This window comes from Lichenostomus cassidix, chromosome 2 (genome assembly GCF_008360975.1).
Source record: "Lichenostomus cassidix isolate B80296 chromosome 2, HeHo_3.0, whole genome shotgun sequence".
NCBI classification, from domain to species: domain Eukaryota; kingdom Metazoa; phylum Chordata; class Aves; order Passeriformes; family Meliphagidae; genus Lichenostomus; species Lichenostomus cassidix.
Genome location: NC_139482.1, coordinates 143,579,177 through 143,602,238, shown reverse-complemented (window position 1 = coordinate 143,602,238; position 23,062 = coordinate 143,579,177). Strand labels below are relative to the sequence as shown.

Below are 23,062 nucleotides of genomic sequence, written 5' to 3'. Positions count from 1 at the left end.
TTGCCTACTTCAGTAATTCATATTTTTTGTTTACAAACATATCTACACAGATAAACCAGTCAGGAATGACAGAGCACAGCAATAGCTTTATGCATTTTTTCCACATAAAAAACAAGGTGTTTACTGTAATTTCACTCCACATAAGAAGTATCATCTAAAAAACCTGTTTTTCCTTAGAAGCAAACATACTGAGAAGTCATCTGGTACAAAGTCCTGTAAAAACAATCTTTTAACAAGATGGATTTTTCCTGCGAAGTTAACTTTCTTTGACATCTTTACCTAAAACATAAGTCTCTGTACCACAGCCATAAAAAGATTCCTAAATACAAAATTGTCTAAAAATACAGCAAAATAAAAGCCATACAAGTGAAAAACAACTACTACTGATCTAAAATTAAATGCTGAACAGGGATAGAACTACAGGGAGGTCTTTCAGAAACATGGGTTAGACATATGCTATTCTAATTTCATGCATATAAGGGTTTTAACTGAAGACATAAATTAAAATTTTATTGCATGGAATCATCTTTTAAGTATCTAGAGCACCTCAAAACTGAAATCACTGGGTTTTTATTACAAAAATTTGAAACTGGTCTTTGTGACTTGTTGCAAAACCACAGCTGTAGAAGAAAAGTAAAACAACTGGTTCAGTTACCTTAACTTGTTTCTATATAGAAAAGTGATATTTCATTCTATTACCTTTTTCATGAAGCTTACATCTTGCCTTGAAATCTTGTCTCGTTTTATCTTTAGATCAGAAACATCTGGTATTATTCTACAAATTAAAGAAATGTGTTGTTTTAGCAAAAAAAAAAAAAAGTTGAAAAGGAAGAGAATGTGAAATATAGGAAGTATTCAAACAGATCCTGACCCAATTCCCATTTTAATTATATCCATGCTTAACAATGATATTCAAATTTCAGTTGAAAAGGCAGAACCAGAAAGAGAATTGTGATGATCTCATATTTTTTTTTTCTCTACATAAAATAAGATACCCTGTCTTCACAGCTAAACTAGCAGATATTTGTAATGGTCATTTAAGGTACTGTGCACTGAGGCTTACCTGTAAAACACTTGCCATCAATAAATGACACTGAGCATTGTGCATTTACCGAAACAGGACATCAATAATTCATATTAGCAAAAACATTTAAAAATCAACAGCACTTGTCATTCAGGTAATGAACTGGAATTTCAAGTAGGCCAATAAATAAAAAGCACTACCTTATCCCTCTGAGCTTGGCTCTGTTGTCGTGCCGATCGATGAGGTTGTGCAGGATTTCCAGCACCAGCTGCCTCAGCTCTGAGTCCTCCATCAGTGAAGGAGACAGCAATGGGTCCAGAAAGGGGGCAGGAAGTGCATTACTTATTGTTGTAGCTTTGTATCCTGAAGTCACCTGATCATTGTTGGAAGTAAAATTAATGTGTGTCATTGCTGCATTGTAAGGATTAATTGCAGCTGTCATTCACTTTTTAGTGGGTTTGCTTTGGCATCCACAAGGTGGATTCAAATTGAAGTATTGTATTAATTTTGAAAATTCCTGACCTCAGTATGAATTTAGACTTATGCACACATTTTCAAATTAACTCCCTCATGTTAAAAGTAAGTTTCAAGATCTTTTCTTTACAAAACACACCCAGATTCAAAAAAATCAAAAACTAAAGATTTATGATTTTTTTATATGGTCTATGAAAAGCTGCAGGGCATAAAATGAAGATGATAGTAATTTGAATAGATAATAATTACAATAGAGATTCTTTCATTTCAGGTTATGAGCTACTCACATATGGTAGAGTAAGCTCGTGTGAAATAAAAAAAGAGAAATCAGAGCCTATATGTACACCTTAAACATTTAGGGATACTACTTTATTACAAAACGAAGTAAGCAGCAAATATCACTTTCTTAGAAATCTAGTAGCACAGTGTTATTTTTGCTTTTTTTAAAAAAATTACTACCTCTGACTTGTCTCATTAAATTACTCTTAATTAAAGTAAACTCTGTAAGTACACCAAGAAAAGTAAAGCTCTAGCTGCCAATTCAAATATTAATTAGCCGAATATTTACAGCAGTCAGAAATATTTAGAATTTACCACCCCTTCAAATGGAGGTTACCAGACTATTACAATCTCAAAACCAAAATGGGTTCAGAAACTGAATATGCAAAGTATATATAACCTGTTGAGGATGCACGGTGCAAAATTATGCAAAATTTAATTATGATAAATGGAATAATATTTTTATCTAAGACTTACATAATAATTTTATCTTCTTTATATATATTCCATACCTTCACAGCTTTTACAGATTAACTGTGTTGTACTGGTTTTGGCTGGGATAGTTAATTTTCTTTATAGTAGCACATATGCTGTGTTCTGGATTTGGGACCAAAGCAGTGCTGGTAACACAGGGATGATTTAGTTACTGCTGAGTAGGGCTTACACACTTCCAGAGGGATAGCCCATACCAAAATGTGTCATGCTCAGCAGCAGAACAGGAGGCAGTTTGTGAGGGCTGCCACTGCTCAGGGACTGGCTGAGTATCAGCTGCCTTGTGGTGAGCAATTGGGCTTTAGGTGGGGGTTTTGTTTTATTTTATTATTACTTCTTTTTCTGGGTTTTGTTTTTCTTGGTTTCCTTTTTTCACTTACTGAACTGTCTTCATATCAACCCACTTTTCTCACTGGTACTGTCCTGATTCTCTCCCCCATCTCCCTGGGGCAAAGTGAGTGACTGGGTGCTCCCTGGTGCCTCTGTGTTAAACCAGAACACTGAGCCAGCACAATGCCCACAGCTTATGTGAGGGGGTTCAAAGGGACCTGGCTGGCACAGGAGCACCAGGGGATAGGAAGGTATCTCATCAATAATTCTGAAAATGGAAAATGACTAATATTACAAACAGCAAGGCTGCAAATCTAAGTGCACACTTTTAATGAAGTGCCAGATTTCAACTGCCTGTACAGCATTAACTTGTCTGCCTGTGTGTATGCATGACAACAGACTAATTACGTTATGAAATATTATTCTTTTGCAAAGAATACATTATGTACAATGATTTTTTTTTCCACTTTATCTGAGTAACACATTAAGCATTAGAACACTGACTTTCACACCTTTGTGCCATGATGGGATTTTACTTTTATATTCTAAAAGAGGATGCAAACCAAAATTCAGTGTCCAAAATGTTAAATCCCTTCCACATGTACAATCTGACTGCCTTAAAGCACACTTACAGGCTATGCAGTACCCAAAATCATCAAAACAATTCTTACCTACTTAAATGGAATTTGAAGACTGGTGTGATGAATGCTGTCAGGAACAGTTTAGCCATACCTGACTCTATGTTAATGAAAACAATGTGCAAAATGACCACCTGAGGTCCTTTCTAACAAGTTTTCTATCCTTAAATTGCAACTGTGAATGCCCAGCTCTTTTACAAACCAGAGTCTAAGACTTCAGATTTGGACAAGGCAAGAATGGTTTAACCTATTTGCCTAACACCACATACAAGTTTCACATCAAAGTAGGGATAGAAACTCATTTTCCAGGAAGGCATTCTGCTTTAGTTATGAAATCATTCTTTATGATATTTCCCCTGTTTGAGTCACTAAACGATTTTCAGCTTCTGCAACAAAACAGACCAGGATTCTACTGGCAAGAGCCTCCTTTACTACCCACTTTCTGGTTCTTACCATCTGGGTCTATTTCCAGAAATACTCTTTGAAGGTTTACAGCTGAAAAATGTATTTGTGACAAAAAATTCAATCACACCTTACAAGAAAACTTGGGAAACATTAGGAACGAAAGAAAACAGTGTCTGAGGTTCTAATGGCTTGGAGACAGGTATCCATTCCTATGGTTTTAAAAAAATTGGCCATTCTACTAATTACCACTTTCGAAGACTCAGAGATAAAAGTCATTTCACTTTGATGTTGCCAGTATTGCTGGCAGAACTCAACCTACTCTATGATGTTCTTTTGGATATACAGATCTAATTATAACTGACATTCACTAAAGGGCTCTAGGAGAGGGAGGCATTTCTCATGCTGTTTGTTATGTAAGTTGGGAAAATGCTTCCACAATTTTACACAATAGGATTACAGTTCTATGCAATATGAATGTATGTTCATTTTCATAATCCAGAGTTGTTATACTATACTTTTATAAGTAAACATACACATAAAGTGAAACACTGTGTTTATAACATAGCATACTGATCACAGAAAGCTTACCATAAGTAATGATCTCAATAACATGATTTGAATCCTCCTGGTTCCCAAATCACTACAATTGGAAAGAAAGTTGCAAATTAGGCTTTCTTGCATATCTCCAAAATATTATTCTGCTCTAGAGATCATCACATTTTTGACAAGTTAATAAAGCAGTCCTGGAAGAGATGCTGGATGATCATAGATAAAGAGAAAATATCTCCAACTGAGCTGCAATAACTAAATGTTTTTGAAAGACACATTTTCAGGAAGGCTTATAAAATGGAGCCCACGCAATTGAAGAAAACAGTAAATTGTGTATGTGATGCACATCTAAATCTTCATGTTTTACTCAGAAATATCTAAAATTTTCAACTGTTACAAGCTTGACTTTATTTTCACAAGCATCAGCACTGAAAAATTTCTTCTGGATTAAAATGCAATTGAGTCTTTTAAGAAACGAGGACATGTCTTGTTTAACTCAGACCCCAAAATCTTGAGACTGGATAAAAGCTATCTACAAAATCAGTAAGAAAAACTACAAGACTCCTCAGTTTTCATATCACAGGAAGGTACACAGAACACTACTTGACCTGTTCTTCATCTGTTTTCATTTCCTTTTTGCTGGTACTAAAAGCAGCCAAGAGGTAATGGAATATAATCACTATTCTTGCCAGATCTTAGGAGATAAAAGTGCACTTGGAATAAATTGCTCCATTCAAAAAGACTCTAAGGAAAGTAAAAAATGTACAAGCCACTTTGTCCGTTAAATAGCGTAAAGAAAGAGCAATCCCCTTCACAGAAGTTAGCCCCTACATAACAGTGGAAACTTCTACCTTAATGGGCTATAATCTTGGTTGTTGTATCATTCAAATGTCTTGGGTAGCTGAAACCAAAATATCAAGCAATGCAAGACTTTATCAGCAGTCAGAAAGCCTTTGCTCAGAGTGACATATGCACGTCATAGTAACACACTGCTCAGGCACATGTTTACCCAGAATCTCATAAAAGGAAAACTGAAAACTGTACAGCTAAAAAACAACCACCACTCCCAATTGTTAATCCACGAAGAGAATTTCATATGGATTCATTCTTCAAATACCTTCATAATAAGTGACAACTGCCTGGCACAGACATATTTGCATCTTTCATGGAACAGAATCCCATGCTGCAGAGATACTCTATGAAAAGCTACCAAGAAGCTGAAGAATAACAATGATTTCCTACTTAATCCAGTAGGGGATCACTTATGTGGTGCAAAGTGTCCATCTGGATAAAACAGCTGCAGCCTTTTTAGTGACTTCTCTATACTGAGGAAACATATTTTAAACAAAATTATTCATGTTACAGGGAAAAGTATTTAGAGTAGGGTGACTTTTATATTGTGGGCTTATCGAAGTCTTCCTACCTATAGCTTTTTCCTGTTTCTAAATACATAGGGAAAATTTAAAGCTCACTGGAATTTTTGCAGTTTATTTCTTGATTTGAAGTCAACTTTCACAGGATGAAAAAAAAACAAAACCTCACTTTAAAAATACTTTGTAAATTATGCAGCTATTTCAAAAAAATGTATTTATAATTCAATTTCTCTCATTCCCAAAACACACACATAAAAATTTATGGAATTAACCACCATTTTGTACATAATTTCAGAAACATTAGTACAGATGCAGAGAGAAAAATGTTTTAGAGCAAAATAACTTTCTATCAGTAACATGTTTGTCAGTTGATTTCATACTGCTGACACTGTGCTTGTCCTGGTTCTTTATAGTTCTTAATACAGCCTCTAAAGAGTGAGATTTTGCATTTTGCTTTTCTTAATGTTTTTTACTTCTTAATTTATCAGGCTTCTAAAATCTAAGGTTTTAATTAGAAATTTAAAAATGTAGGATATACAAACCAAAGGTTACTGGGATCCAGTGATTTTGAAGTTGCTCCCAAAACAGGTACTTTGCTCATAATGAACATCATAATCTCTGATCTCTGGTAATCTGGGAGATTGCTTCCAAAAAATCCTAAATAAAAAGAGAATGAGATCACAGAAGAAAAGAGATATAGGGCGGTTCTCTTTATAAGAAAAGCCTTATAAATACAAGGAGTATATTAAAAAGGTCAAAATAGATGAAGAATAAAACTATTATTTGTTTTAGGGTATTATTTAGGGCACTATTACCAATACTCACCATGGAAAGAGATCGGCGGCTTGGGTTAACGGCAAGTTAAGTGTGAATCAAGTGTGACTGGCAGCTGAAAAGGCCAACTGTGCCCTGTGGTGCACCAAGCACAGCATCAACAGCTGGCTGAGGAGGTGACTTTCCCACCTGCACTGCACTGCTGCAGCCCCTCCTCGAGCCCATGTGCAGCTTGGGTACCTCAATCTAAGAACATCAAACACCTTTAAGGGGAGCAGGGGAAGGGGAGGTCTGATCTCTCTCTGGTGACCAGTGACAGGACACAAGGAAATGGAATGAAGCTGCATCAGGGGAAGTGCAGATGGGACATTATGAAAAGGTTTGTCACTAAAAGGGTGGGTGGGCACTGGAACAGGCTCCCCAGGGAGCACCAAGCCTGACAGAGCTCAAGCAGCATCTGGACAACACTCCCAGGCACATGGTTTATCTGAGGTAGTCCTGGGAGAAGCAGATAGTTGGACTCAGTGATCCTTACAGGTCCTTTCCAAATCCAGATATTTTATTTTATTACTTTGCAATAGTATAATATTAACTTCAACAGAAAGAAGCTTCACTTTAAAAGACTGGTTTGTAGGGTTTCTGGGATTTTTTTTGAGGGGGGGGGGTTAACATTTTGGCTTGGGAGTTTTACTGCAGTGGTGAGAAATAATCTACTATGTACTTGTTACTGCTCTAGAAAGCTTCAAGGCATAAGCAAAGGTACAGATTTAGTGAAAAACATTTAAGTTGCATTCCCCTTTGTTCTTAAAGAAAAGGAATACATATTATAAATGCACCCCAATACATAACATCACTACCAAAAGGAAAATCTGAGAAAGGGGGAGATGCTATGTTAAGAAAATAATTTACAGAATCTCCCGTTTTCATGGGAGCTCCCATTTTCAGCGCTGTGCATTAAAGTACTTCATTTAAGTCACAGTAGCACAACTGGCCATTAGGTGTCATTGTTGCTACTATGTTTAGCATTAGTTTCCATCAATTTTAAAGTAGTACCTACTAAAATACGTATTACTGTTTATGACTGTTTGTAATGATTTTCACAAAAGGAAAAATATTAATTCTGCACCAAAGGTAGAGATTTTTACATTTCAAGTGCCACAATAATAATATAATTAAAATTAGGTCCACCAGCATTTCTACTTTTCATAACGTTCTTGGCTATGTGTTCAGTTAACATTTTAGAAGAACAACCTTTCAGAAATCAAACACATAAAGCAAGCGTGAGAATGAGAGGCAAACACAATCAGAGATACTGCACTTCATAGTATTCCTTGATGATTCAAGATGGTCCAGTATCATCTCATGGGGAAGGGGGAAAAGGGGAGGAATTCTAAGTGAGCCTGTGTCATTATATTACTCACCAATTGTTTGAATAATTGCATTTTGGACAATCCTCTCATCGGTCTCCTTGGAGCTTATGCTGAAAGTGGTACTTCCTCCTGAACTGCGCCTGTCACCCAGCTCAAAGTCAACACTGATGCGCAGGTGCTTCAACAAGGTATTAAAAACCTCCAGAACTGTTGGGCCTGGAAACAACAAATAACAGTGATTGCACTTGTCAAGGGAAAGATGTCTCAGGAAAATGAAAACAGGGCTTTTCAATCCCTTTTCACAAGAAATGAGAGTAGGATGAAAAAAACAAGTGGAATTGAGTGTTTGAGACATCAGGACAAGGGATAAACTTTTGAGGTATTTTACACCTTGGTATTTTAGAAATCAACTTGGAATCAGGAAATACAATCAGGCATGTATGCATAATCCATGATGATCCATTACTGGGTCTGGCCAGGATGGAGGTAACCTGTTTTACCCTGTACACACAGCTTTTGCTCCACCCATTGAATTGTCTTCATCTTGAGCCATGAGTCCTCTCACCTGCTTTCCACATTGTCCCTGTCCTGTGGGACAGGGGGTGCAAAGCCCAGAGTCAACCCACGGTGCAAGTTTCAGATGGTAAATAGGAGTGGTTGCTGAAATTAAGCACCAATAATGGGTTGATTTGCAAGGACTTGCCCCCAAAATTCAATTATTTCAAAACCTGCTACTAAAATTCAGCTCTATACATTGGATCAAATAATGAGCTCTTTTCATCATACAGTAAAAGATTTCACAAGTCTGTGCATGCAAGTGGGTCTCAGATAAAGAGAAAGCACAGGCTCAGGCTCAAGCTAATGAAGCAAAGCAATATTTTAATTAAATAAATATATAATAATATTTCAGCAGGAGACCAAAGAACAACAGGAACAGAGCACATCTGTGTACATATCTTCATAACTACTCTTATTTCAAGGAACTATCCTAAACTTAAATTACATACTTCACCTTATTTCAGCTGCTGCACAGTTAATAAGGTAGAATTTCTCTAAGATCATTCTACTTGACTCCCACATTGCCATTCAGGTCACAGCAGCTGTATCACAAAGCAACAGTGCTCTTGACATTTTGTAGACACACACTGTTCTCTCAGATTTCATGATTTCTTTCTAAACAGGAATTTCTGCCTTTCACAATTTTTTCAATGCAAAGGATTATATAACAGGCAAACAACCAGTAAGTACATTTGGGGTAATCATAAACCAAGAAGGATTACAAGCATTTTATCAGCACAATGAAGAAAAAAATAATAAATACAAAACTTTCTCAAAATACGTGTTTCCAGTCAGTCTGAATCCAAAGTGAAAATGAGCACCACCCTGCAAATCTATCCTTTGACCTGATACCTTCAATTTAATACAACTTACCTATTGATCCTTTAGCTGCTATTGCAACTGCTTCCAGAAGAACTTGAATAATGCCAGCGCGAACTCGTGGTGAATCCCTTTTGCGGACATCAAGGTGTCCAAGAATTTCTTGTATTACATGATGGGAATACTGTGCCTATTAAAAACCAGACAGAAAAATCTTCATTGGTGACTAATAAGAATAAACTCATACACCACTCAGCTATGGTCATAACTACATTTCCATTCTGCAACATTTTCATTCAGAAATTTATCAAAATTTTAATCAATTCATGACTTAAAACAGATGAAGCTACACAGGTTTTTTCAGCCCAGTGTACAAAAGCTTGCAGTCTTCAAATATCCAGGAACATCTACAAGCACAGAGGAAGCCTGAAGCGGCTCTTCATTCAGCTAACTGCAGCTCAAGGACTTCAGCACCATTGATATAAATGCTGAGAGAAAACAGCTTTCTTCCACAAACATGGAATCTGACACTGTTATCTTTTGGGTGTCTGTGTTTGACACAATCAGTGAATCATATCTTGATGTTTACAACAGACAATCATAGAGTCACAGAAGGGTTTGAGTTGTGAGGGACCTTAAAGACCACCTTGTTCCAAGCCCCCTGCCATGGGCAGGGACACCTTGCACTAGTCCAGGTTGCTCAAAGCCCCATTCAACCTGGCCTTGAACACTTCTAGGGATGGAGCATCCACAGCTTCTCTGGGCAACCTGTTCCAGTGCCTCACTACTCTCCCTGTAAAGAATGTCTTCCTAATATCCAATCTCCATCTTCCCTCCTTCAGCTTAAGGTTGCTCACTATTAAAAATCCTCAGCACAGGACAGTTGCAAGTGAAGTTGGTTTCTTGGGTTGGAAAAGCAGCACAGCTGTATTGGCACAAAGAAATAACCAACTTGAGAGATTTCTTTGTCAGGCACAATGTCAGACCAGCATGGTTACCCTGCTTCTTGTTCTGGAGCTTGCTGAAGGACCACCCCACTACCTTCCATTGGTTCTTTTGGATTCTTTGACTTCATCTACTGTCTACCACTAGCATGGTGAGATAAGCATTTAAACCTCTCTCATGTGCTCGAAACATGTATGCAAGGAAAAAAAAAAAACGCAGGAGAAAATCCTACCTGTATAGAATACATGATGATTTTAAAGCAGGAAACAGCAAATTCATTAGGATCCCATAGTCTATGATGGTCTAAATGCCTGTAAGCAAAAATTAAGAGACCTGAAATACTGATGTTCCACAGATATAATAAATGGTATCTTGAGAGTTTTCTCAAAATTCTCCTCAAACTGATTATTTACTTACGTAAAACTTCTAAACAATGACTTATGAACTAGGTGAGAAATTTAGAACTTCAGAAAATCACTTGTTTTCTAGGTTTAGGATGTGATCACAAAACATTTGGCTGAAACAGAAATTCCTGATATTCTAGTTCCAGAAATTTAAGGAACCTAGTCACACCAAACACATATAGTTAAGAATATACTGTTTCCACACAAAGTGCTGTGACATTAGATGCTTATTTACATGAAAGGGTTCTCTTGAAGCCCATGGTTGTAACACCTTGACAAACTTCTACTCTACCAAAGATAAGTAAGTTGTTTTGATTTACAAGCTGCAAAATAATTAGGGCTGAATGTTCAATCCAGTATAGAAAACTCTAAGAACTATTTTTTTTTCCATGGTGGTTTCATAAATAAAATATATGGAAAACAAAGAGCTACTTTTTGTGCATATATGCCTTTACATTCTGAAGCATTTCAACACTTTCTGCACAAAATATCAAAACAAAATCCGAATGGGAAATGCATCAGTTTCTCTTTAAATGGGTAGAAACCACAAATGAAAGAAATTTTGTCAGAGTTTCAAGTAAATACAAAAAATTCTTCTTAAGCAGATATGTTGAAAGCTATGAATAGGGCACACAAATGTTTACAAAAAAGAGATCCAAGTCCCTCAAAAAGGGACAAAAATACCTGCATTTTTCAATCTAGAAGATTGAAGAAAAGGTAATTTTGGATGCATTTTAATTGGTATGATCTAGGTTTTAAAAATTCAAAACAAACCCACAAACCCACAAACAAATTCACCAAAAAACAGCAGACATGCCAAATCAACAAAAAGAACCTTGAAACAGAAACTGAATTTAGGTTGTGTTCCTTAACAGGTATCTCAGCTACAGAATCATTACTGATTTCCCTTTTCTCAAAGAACTTAGGAAACATATAAAGATGCATGAAACCACAAACTCAAAAGCCCTACAGGTGAAAGAAGTCAGCACTCTGAACACAGGAGGACTGGGCTGGATGCTTTAATTTAATCTGCCTAGAATCTAGAGATCTCAATTCACTCACTGGCCAGCTGCTCCCAGCCTAGCGACCCATCTGAGTACACAGGTCTCCTTCAAGGCTGATTAAACCAGATGACACAAAGCATCTCCTGTGCCCTAAATTATCTTGCAGTCCATCACAGAGCTTAAAAAAAAATGTTCTGCCATTTTGACACATTACATACCTTTAATAGAAATACCTACAGGAAAGAATGTCAGGAATTTTGAGGGTATTTGCCTGCCAAGGTAACAGCAGATTTGCATTACTAAATATGCAACTTGAGTACCTGTTGGGGATAGCTGCCTTTCTTGTGCACACTGCAAATGCACAGGTATATCTAATCCTGCCTTGGGATAGAAAACCAAACAAAATTATCTCTTTAAATCCTTTAAGGCTTAGTGGCTTATAATGTAATTATTGATGTCTTCTTCCTCTCTTCATATCATTCCAGTACAGTCCATCATATCTTGTACATGACAGCTTATTTTAGCTAACCTATTTTATTTGTCTCATCAAATAGAAAATTATACTCTCTACTATCTTCTCCTGATTGGAACTGATCATTTAATCTTTCAGAGCAGCATGTCTTTTCTGTTACCTTTGACAGTTCCTATTTATCTGCCCCAAAGATCCATTCACACAGATTATGGTCAACTACATCTCATATCATGTAAAAAAAAAAAAAAAATTCTCCCATTCCTCTCTAAACAAGACATACACTTTTGTTTTTCCAGAAAGGCCAAGTATTAGCTGCTTCAGGGAGATTAACTGAAGGGAAGACAGCAGGGGGAAGATGATAGCCTAGGTTAAAGTTTTGTGTAACAACTCAATGGACAGCATAATTTGTATACTGGAATTTTTCTCCTAAGGACAGCAGTATGAGATTCCTGTAGGTGATATATTTTACTGATCATAACAAGTACATTCAATGTAGTTTTGTTTTTGCAAAGGACAGTAAAGGGTATTTTCAGTATGATGCATATACTTCACTTAAAATCAAGTCATACCTTAACTCCTTTTTTTCTTTCCCAAATTACATTAATTTTAATAAAGAATATCTAATAAAGATTGCAAAACATTTTTTACTAAATTAACAAATGCCAAACTGTGCCTTCCACTGAGATATGCTGCATATATATAGCAAATGTGTACAATCAGGTTTCTCAATTTAAAAGGAACAGCAGAACCAATGATGCAAATTTCTGGAGAAAGAGATCCCTGAATTCTCTCCCAGTGTCACACATGCAAGCAATCCTTATAATGATTGCTTATAAGATGGTCAATTGATACTGAAGATTAGAAAGCATAACTGAGGCATGTATGTATGGGAATATATAAGGCATTCTGCTCATGCATGATGTTTGCTGAAGGAATACTTAAGTCTGTGAATATTCCAAATTCTTGAACAAGTGATGTGATAACTGACAAGAATGGAAACACAATTGTTACACGTGGGAAGTTTCATTATGTTTCTGGATCTCTCTGAATCAGCCTAATCTATTCATTATTGCAAATCCATGCTAAGTACCTCTCAACAGCTTCTAACTGTTGACACAACATTCAAAATTTTTTCAGGTAATGTTAATGTAAAATTCTTTTACTTTCATGAAGCAGTTTGAAAGATTGATCAGTAAGATCTCACTACAAATTATTATTTGAGAGTTTCTAGCTACTACATGTAGACACATAACCATGCAGATTTTCTGCCAAAGGCAAGGAAAACTCATGCCAATCCAAAGCTATACCAGGAGATGGACTTCAGATTTCTACTATCTTCATTATATTTAAATCCCTCAATCATTGAACACACCCTGCCTCATGATGCAAGCAGCACTACTCTGAAAGGAAGTGACAGCATGTTGCCTGATATTCCAATGCCATATGTAACAGGTGGGGAACTGATCCTGCGCTTTCATCTTAGCATTGTAATAAGAAGCCTTATTACAGTGAGATTCCTTAAAAACTGTGAAATAGGTGAAAATTGTTAGGAGAAACTGTTTTCCAATCATAAGCTAAGTCATGTTTTTCAATTCGATAAAGTGCAATAGACTCCCTATCTCAAACTTTCATTCTAACTGTTCTCCTCATTCACAAAGTGAAGCTGATTAAATAGAGCACTCCCTTTTTGTTTAGGAAAAACAGTTTGAAATTGCATTTTCTGCATCTGCTGTTCTTCAAAAATACTAAATCTTTACAGCAGTCATTTCTAAAAAGACACATTTGGCAATTCTTCCTCAAAGTGGAACACAATAATGTTGACTACCAAGACTCTATTCATAGAGGAGATAATAGATTCAGAGGAACTGGTCACTATCTACTCATTTTGGTGCATAAATACAGCATGCAGCATGTTGAGGTGCACACAGTCAACTGGTTCCTTACAGTCACAGCAAGTAAGAAATGAAAATAGGCTGGAAATAATACTTTAGATACTTAGGCGTTAGATTTGCCAGAGGAAAAGCAGGTATGACACCCTCTCAAATCCCAACCAAGCACTAACTCTAGTCTAGGGAATCAGGAATTATTTGCAGAAAACTTTCCTGATACCAAAATGACTCAAAAAAAAGAAATTACTGAAAATGATGATACAGTTTTGAGATAAACCCACAAAAAGAATTGGAAAATGGTAAGAAAGCAGCAGCAGTATAGTACCAAGTGGTTCATTCAGACTATTTAGTACCTAGGTGTTCACTCAGGTCACAGGTATTTTGGAGAAATGCAAATTTTAAATCTAGGAAAGAACGAGTATTTTTTAATAAAACACTCAACTTTGCAACAGAAACTCCTATCAGGTTGGTATTACAGATACATACAGAAAGTAAGGCAATGGTACAGTTCTTTGTAGTTAATGCTTTTTCTGGATAAACAAGGGGCTACAAAAATTGTCTGCCTTCAATACCAACCCTATCTTCTTTTGCAATTTCTGTTCTTAAAACTAGTAACTTGAAAATGGCTTTTGGTAAGTTGAAGGTTTTTCAGTGTATAAATAAACTACTTAATCTTTGTGGGAAGAACTAGGTCATCTAAGAGAACATATTCCTGTAACTGGGATGTATCCTGAAGAAGCTCCAGCAGGAAGTGAGCAGCGCTCCTCATCACCAGGAAAAGTCAAGGTTTGAAAGTGGTATCAGTGAGCATTAATACATCAGGTGTAATTTGTCCTTTGTGTGTTTGTGCATAATATGCATAATGTATGCTTATCTGCCACTCACTACTAAATGAGCTGTTAAAGATATTCCTCACAGAATATTGAAACAGGTCCTGGAAGAAAATGGCAGGAAAAATACAAATTGTAACTTCATGAGGCACAGTATTTCTTTGTGCTACTTTTATTTTCCTTGGTTTGTCTCTCCACTGGTTATAACACTCATCTATGGGACATTAACAGCTTGGATCAAGTCTCACATTGGAAAAAAAAAAAGGCCAGCTGATGCAACAACTCATCTAAATGATCATATTTCATGTCTAAAATCAGAAAAGCAGGACATGTATTCCTTCATAACTGCTTTCAAGGTAACAGACAGGCAACAAAGAGGAGAGATTAAAATAGGGGCAATTTTTTAATGAAATGTGAATGGAAACCCTTGGGTTGAAAACAAAGAAATTTATTGCAGCAGAATTAAGGAGATGAAATAAAAAAAAACGTGAATTTTCAACTTACGCAAAAACTGGTCTGACAGCATTATTCATATTTCCATAGGTTGCTCGTCCCAGCAGCTCCCTGAAGCAATTCTCAGCCAGCACAGAAGGATTTTCTTCCTTCTGTCTTCCTGAAGGAGAGGATGGGGGGCCTATTCTGCTAAAATAAGACAAAATACATTGATTATATTACTGGCTAATATTCACCTTTCTTACTGTACCCACTCTGGGTACTACAATGTCACACTCTTCAACTAGGCAAGACCTGTACTTCAATATGGACCAAGCCAGAACTCTGAATAAATTATTCTGTTCTCTTATAGCAGGACCACAGATCATCATCTGTTCACTCAGATGAGGACTGACCACTGTATTAGTAATTATTTATACAGCAAACACAAAAGCTGCTAATGCTCAGTCCACTTGTTACCCACCCCATTTTGACAAACCACCATGTGTTGCTAATGATGAATGAAGGCTGTGAAACCATGAAAAAAGTTAGACCAAATCTTAGTAATATTGTTCAGATTAATGACCTCATTCCCCTGCCCACTACTGAGTCATGTGGGTGAGCATTAAATGAAACTCCAATACTTCTGCACAAACAGATGACTTGTGAGTTGGAAAAAAAAAAGTCTGAGTGAACTAATTAGAACATTATCACCTTCACAGTCATGTCTAAATAGACAGTGTAGAAGTTGGTTCACCTCCTAACTGAGTGTCTTCCATCATTACCATGGACAGGGCACTGCTGAGCCCCTCACTGCGGGGACCAGGTGAAAACAGTTTTCAGAAAGAAAGCAAACAGTTCCTCCTAGGGCACTCCATCACTTACCAAGAGTCACTGTACAGGTGGCAACCTTTTTTTACTTTTCATTTTACAAAATATGTTATAGAAACTTAAGTGAAGATTCATTCACCTACATTAACATCACAGATCTTTAATTTTAAACTGCAGAAATCAGTACACTAAATCCTTAAACATAATTTCAGTTCTGCAGTGCAAGCTTGTGTGTTAAATATGTTTAAAAGTGTCTACCAAGAGCATTCAGCTTAGTTCAGTATTATAACACTTTAGCTTCAGAGCATTATGAAAAGCTGCAAATTGAAATATCACTAGTCAAATGAATGTGCTAACATCACAGTTGCAATATATCATCTGACGGCAAAAAATTTTCTAGTGTTTCAATACTACTGAAGTCTAAAACTGGCCATATGAAAATCTTGTTGCCTCTGGTAACATCAGTGTTTTAGGAGTTATCATAACAATGCTAGTTTGTCAGATTTTAATAATAGAAGAACCTCAGGAACCCTGTCAGATAAGTAAGGAGAAACAGTTTTACAAGTGCAGCATTATCAGAATTTTAAAATGCATGACATTTGTATATAATCCACCATGAGTACCACTAAACTCCAGCTTTACCCTACTGCTGTGCCATTCAATCTCCCTTTTTTTCCCCCTTCTCTGTACTGCCTGGACTTTGATCTAGGGAGATGTGCATCTTTCTCAGCACAGAGAAGGTACAAGAGACAGTGTAGGAGTGTCATTTCCATTGCTATTTTGACACAGATACCCTAAAATACAACAGCATTGCAAAGGTGGGTGTGTGGGGAGGAAAGAAGAAAGCAGGCTGCATAGCCCACAGAGCAAAGTCTGTCTGAAAGAATTCCAGTTAAAATGAAGTAAAAATAAGTTATGTTTTAAGTGCTTGTATAGGCAAACATACAGAAGGTGATTTCTCAGCACTGCTTGGAGTATTTTTTTAGACGAATCTACCTAGTATAAAATTTTACTCTTTGACTGCATCAGAATGTCTAAAATTATCTTGCGTTGTCTGTAGGAATTACGTTTTATTTTGTACTTTAAGAGAACCTACCTCAAAGTATTCCTCAGTAAGTGTTCTTTGGCATTATCAGATGAAAGACAATAAATATTGAATACTCTCTAGTTTTAGAGGAAAGCTTTGTACAGCCTCTTAAGTTTATAGACTCAAATGAGTAACTCATACTCATTTTATTCGACTGACTTAGTTTTTACAGAAATATCAGAAAACCTCTGAGAAATCCAGCTGCAACAGCTAAGAAAAAAAAATAGTGGTACCCCGCTACATCTAGACCTATTGTACTACCACAAGAGAGCTGAAAATGTGCTTTGAAATGAAATGGGCAAGGACAACTACCTTTAGCTGCTCTACTGGCTTTTTTAGTTGGCAATCTCTATCAGAAGTGGCATCACAGAACTGGAAGGGGGATGAGCTGAAGTAACTAAGTTTCCACTGCAAACACCTAATCACAGACTTAAACTAGCTCAGAGAAACTCAGCAACTTAAGAATGAGACTTCTTTAATGCCACAAAACCAGGATTGGCCAAAAAATATGACAGGACATGTGAAGTAAACTTTAGCACAACTTTTGAGCAGAGTGCAGGAATGTTTGACTACGATTCACTCATCCTGGGGAAAAAAATAAATTCTAACCTACCTCTAAAACCAGAATTTGTAAGAACATTATAGATGTATCAGAAAGACTTGAAGTCAAGTTTACAATAATTGCTACAGCGTCCTTCTGCCTGAAATCAGGCTGGCACATTTAGCTCTCCAGTTATCATGAAGAATATGTCACAAAGTAAGTGAATTACCAATTTCATACATTTCTTCCTATTTTAGAGATGCACATAAATAGACAAACAAATCACATAATGTCTGATAGACATGTAATTAGAATGTGCATTCAGATATATGAACAAATAATGACATTCACAACTACAATTACCTTTTTTTAATGTTACTCAAATAGTAAATTTTTAACTCTGGGGAGTGTCTCATCTGGTATGTACTCAAAAGAATCTTGAATTAAGCTATTAGGGTCTCACAAGTTAAAATTACACTGACTTTCAAAGGAAGATTTACCTACACATACTTCAGCTTTAACCATTTTTTAATTCCTATGGACTTAAGTTGGGGGCATTTTCTGGAATTTCTGCTCTTTCTCAAATAATGCTTTTATTCCATCTGTCAGAAAAATATGCATCTTACTCCTACTCTTCAAGATGTCTCTGTGCTTCATGAATATGAAGTCACACACAAAATAAAATGAGAAATTCTCTGGAAGATCATTTAAGACCAGCAGATAATAATTTACAAATACTGTTTTCAGCTTTTCTGTCGTATGCCCATCATAGAAGGCCCCTCCTTACCACCTAGAAAATTATTTGTCTTTTTTTTTCATGTTGAATGCTCATTACAGAACAAATTTCAAGCATGACAGTTCAGAAATTTAAGTAACAGTTTTGACAGATTCATTTTTCTATCACTGCTATTGTATTGTTCAATAGATGATAAAAATCACTCCTACAATACATATAAATCGATTCACTTTAAATGGTTAATCCAAATCCTACTTCAGACAGTTTTTCCATCAGTAGTTAACTTACCTTTTACTATAAAAAAGGAAGTGTACACCTGAGGGCACTGTAAAGAGTAAGAGGAAAGGGCCCACCTGCAGCTAGAAGCCCTTTTACGAGTAAGCAAAGGCAAACCAGGCTCTCCTTGTTCAAACAGCAGCTTCAGAAACTTTTGTCTCTTACTCAGATCACTCTTCAGCTATAAAATCCAAGTGGAAATTTTTGTACATGTTGTGTGAGCCCTCAGTTATAACCAGTAAATAGATAAAGCATGGACAGGCAAACAACTATTGATTTCAGTGACTTAGTCTGAAAATTTGGTTTAGATACGTGACAGGTACTGACAGTTAGAAATAACACAATAAAAATAAAGCTGAGGAATTGAAAAATAAATGCCACCAAAACTCAAATCAAAAAAGAGAAACTGACAGGTCTAGAAATGTGAGTGAAAGCATGAAAACCTTGTTGTTATAGGAATGTTGCTGAGCCTCCTAGCAGACAGGTTTTGAAGCAGCCAGAATTGGATACAGAATGAATATTTAATTTGCTTGCACAGCCGAAGTTGGTTTTATGGAAATTTCCCAGTGCACCACCAATAAAAAGGTTTTCCACCTACATAGTGTTTAACCATGGACCAAAAAAAAGTGACTTTTCAATTGTAAGGTGACTAGCATCTCCTCAACCTTAACTGTCACAGAGATCTTCTTGAAGATCTTTTTGCAAATGTGGCAGGTTATATGCCTGGGAGTCACTGAAAGCAAAAATCTGTAGGAGGTCTACATATAAATAAAACTTTAATTCCTTACTTTAAGTACTGTTTCAGCCAGGACAAGCAGTTCTTATTAATGGCTACAGGAATTAAACCCTCAATTTATAACAAAAGTGAATAGCAAAATAATTTGAGTCACCTAAAAGCCTTTGCTTACTCATCTCTGCATCTCATCCAACAAATCACAGAGTTTACAATTTTTATCAAGTCAAAATATGGATATATAATTTCTGGAGCAACTTCTAAGCCAACAGAATCTCAAACAAGTGAAAAAAGTGGTTGAAATGTTTTTAAGACAAGAAACATTAAGAACCATTATGCAGACCTATACTATCAATTTCATGGGGCCTCAGCTAATACAGGTGAGTTGCTGCTTCCACCAAAAAGAAAAGAAAAAGATATACATCATAAAAGCTTAGCTTAGAGATTGCTTAAAAAACCATGCCAGTGACAAGGAATAAAATTACCTGTCAACATCTTCTATTTTCTGCATGTTGAACAGCAATGATGGCACTATTTTGTCCATGTGCTGAGGTTCCCATATAGTTGCTCGAAGTTCATCATTAACTGTTTTTCGAACTACTCCCTGAATGCCCCTGATTCCAGCAATTCGGATCCTGAGGAAGGAAAAGAGGAATTCCTGAGGCCTAGAAACACAGCACCTCCCAGTATGGCTCTGTACCTATTGGGCAGCAGAAATTCAGTAGTGTGGAATTCCAGCAGGTTCTCACAAGCAGCAATTGGGAAAACTAGCCAATCATCAAGGCTGCCCACGTTTTCTTTGAACACCTTTAAAGCCCATAAGGAAGCTGACAGAACAATGGAACAGAAGATGGCCTGCAAGGATAAAGCTGACACTGAGCAGTGACGACTCAAACTTTGAACATCACCTCTGGCAAAAGTCATATGGATAAAACCCACCAACTCTACCCAATTTACCACCCACCAGCTGAAATTTTGTGCAATCTCAGCCTGCTCTAGAGCTGAAGAAAAACTTTGTGAATGTACCATTTATATGGCAGAAGTTACAGCTTGCACAGCCATGTAGTCATGTCCTTAGAAGGTGTAATTAGAGCTAAAGATCAGGAAAGATCTTTAAAGATTTCTGAAAGATTCAGAAGATGGAAAGCAAAGGATAATTCTGCCAACTTAAGCATAATGCACAGAAGGAACCACCATTTTTATTCTAAGATCATTTGAATAAAATCAACCAAGAACTAATCAACAATAATGAAATAATAAAAAGAAAAAAAAAATTTGAACTTTCAAAAAACGACTCGGTCTAGCTGCTAGATATTATCATTACTTTAATAAACAAAAATAGCTTGCAGGAGAATCTGTGCAATGAAATGCATAGCAAAATATGATTTTTGAAGTCATAATAGCAAATTATCTGTTATAATAAACAAATGGTAGGAAGAGAATTTACTTCCTGAAAACAAGTAGAAAGTACAGCTATCAAATGAAATAAGCACAAGGCTCACTAAAATTTTTCATTATTTCTATCAAAATCCATACCACATTTTTTAAATCTTGATTCGAGTATGGACAACATCTAACTACTCCATGCTCAGTCAAATTCATTGAATGAAAACAATTCTAATATGAACTACAGAGGTAACCAAGTTCTATAATTATTATTTTTGCTCAGATTTCAATTTGTAAATACCTAAATCTGTAGCTGCTTGTATTTTAACTATTTCTGAACGAAGTCTTGTGCATTCAATACAGATCCAATATCATTCTAGACCTTTTGAAATAGTTTCAACAGGATTACACACAAAGCAGGAAAGGAGAAGGATGTGCAATTAGAAGAGTTAATCCTGAGAAGGACAAATCCTCCAGGGGGAGCTGCAGGAAAACAAACTGCGGCACTTACATAAGAATGGAAAAATTTGGAATTCGCATGCATGGAGGCTCTTGAGTTTCACACACATGAGCATACTTCAGACATCTAAGAAAACCTAATTGTAATGAGTAATTCTCAAAGAGCAGACTTGAAATATGCTTTTGCTTTTCCTGTAAGTAGTGCCATTAATATCTCAAATTAGTTATGAACTCGTGTATTTACAGTAAAAAGTGGTGCCTTTCTGGAGAGAATCCATGCAATCTAACAGGCATTATTCAAGTAAAATTACACTTAAATATTCTAGGAGTTCTAGCTACCTAAGATTTGCAATATTTGGTGCTACTTAAAAATCAGACTGTCATTTTCTTTATATGGAATGCACTGCTTCACTAAGAATTTTTATTAAAGTTTTATCACAGACAATATTAATGTGTATACAGTTTTCAGTAATTCCTACAGAATGGCACTTACTCAGTCTGTATTTCTGGATCGTGGTCACTTGAGTGACACATGGCACTGAACCGGGACACAAAGAAGTCGTAGCGTCTGTGATATGAAGGTGTGTCTTCCTCGATGTTGGCAAATTTGACAAACTGGAAAATGAAATACATTTAAAAAAGCTTTTAATACAAATTTCCCAAAATAGACTAATGAGTACTAAGCTCCATTTAACAAGTAACAAAATAACTGCATTAAGGTAAGAACTCAATTTTGACAATGCTTTAGAATTCCAGAGAAGAAAAATTTGAATAGGAGAGTTTCCTTTTTAAAGTCTTTCCACAAGAACTTCATTTAGGTAGTTATGGAAGAGTGAAACTGCATGAAATACAACACACTATGCAAAATGGAAACATCTAACACTTGGAACAGTGGGTATCATCAACTGTCAGAATCATTTAGTTTGCAAAAGACCCTAAGGATTATCAGGTCCAACCCTTTACCTAACACTGCCAAATCCACCACTAAAACATGTTTTACATAACTCCAGGGATGGTGATTCAGCCACTTCCATGGGCAGCCTGCTCCAATGCTGATAACTCTTTCAGAGAAGAAATTCTCCCTAATAGCCCATCTAAACCTCCCTTAACACAACTTGAGGCCATTTCCTCTCATCCTAGCTCTTGCAGCTTGGGAGTGGAGCCGGACACCCACCTTGCTAAACCTGCTCTCAGGCAGCTGTAGAGAGCAGTCCAATCAATCAAATGCAACACTGTCATTACCAGGTTACCCAGCAACATTCTTATGTACCAAAATTCAAGGGAAATAAACTTGGACCCATTCTGTCAATTCTGTCTTGACAAAAGGGAAAAAGGAGGAATCAGGGAATTATAATCCAGTCGACTCTAGGCCATTCACAGAAAAACACTGAAAAAAAATGCCAATTTGCCGACATCTACAAAGTATTGAAGGGCTAAGTAACAGTCAACATGGATTTGTCAAGAACAAATCACATCAATACATCTTATTCCTACGACAAGTAAGTAAATAAATTTTGTGAATCCAGATGAAGCAGCATCTGTCAAAACTTCAGTGGTGCTGTTGACAAAAAAATACACTAAATTCTCAAAGGGAAGCTTGAATAACACTGTCAAAAGAACACTTTCCAGAAGAGAGATGCATAAGAGTTTGGAAAAAAATATGGAAGCACTTGTAAATCATCACACTACAAGAATATGTTTTGAACTTCACTAGAGACTTAGATGGCAGACTGGGCTCATCAAATTTGCAAAGAACACTAAGCTGGCCAGAGCCATAGGCACACTTGATGCCTGGCTCTTGAGCAATTGGAGATACGACCTGAAAAAAAACAAGGAAGCAAATTGGGAATAGTTATTATTAGTTATTATAGTTATTATATTATAGTTATATAGTTACTATTACAAAACAGCATATTAAGCCAAAAACAGCTAAATGAAGAAAAGGAACTTAG

General features: G+C 36.4%; 1 protein-coding gene across 13 annotated transcripts in view; it reads right to left on the bottom strand.

Annotated features, from left to right (window-relative positions):
* EFR3A (EFR3 homolog A) overlaps positions 1-23,062 on the bottom strand; it is a 76,066-nt gene that overhangs the window by 19,302 nt on the left and 33,702 nt on the right. For 12 of the 13 annotated variants that reach the window (XM_085053592.1, XM_085053593.1, XM_085053598.1 and 9 more), the window contains 10 exons: positions 21,604-21,725; positions 19,751-19,900; positions 15,134-15,271; positions 10,263-10,341; positions 9,140-9,275; positions 7,760-7,924; positions 6,107-6,221; positions 4,231-4,282; positions 1,225-1,397; positions 700-775 (listed from right to left, as the gene is read on the bottom strand). In XM_085053592.1, coding sequence (XP_084909718.1) covers positions 700-775; positions 1,225-1,397; positions 4,231-4,282; positions 6,107-6,221; positions 7,760-7,924; positions 9,140-9,275; positions 10,263-10,341; positions 15,134-15,271; positions 19,751-19,900; positions 21,604-21,725 — 1,206 coding nt within the window. The remainder of the gene's footprint in view (positions 1-699; positions 776-1,224; positions 1,398-4,230; positions 4,283-6,106; positions 6,222-7,759; positions 7,925-9,139; positions 9,276-10,262; positions 10,342-15,133; positions 15,272-19,750; positions 19,901-21,603; positions 21,726-23,062) is intronic. The other variant, XM_085053589.1, reaches the window with a different exon arrangement.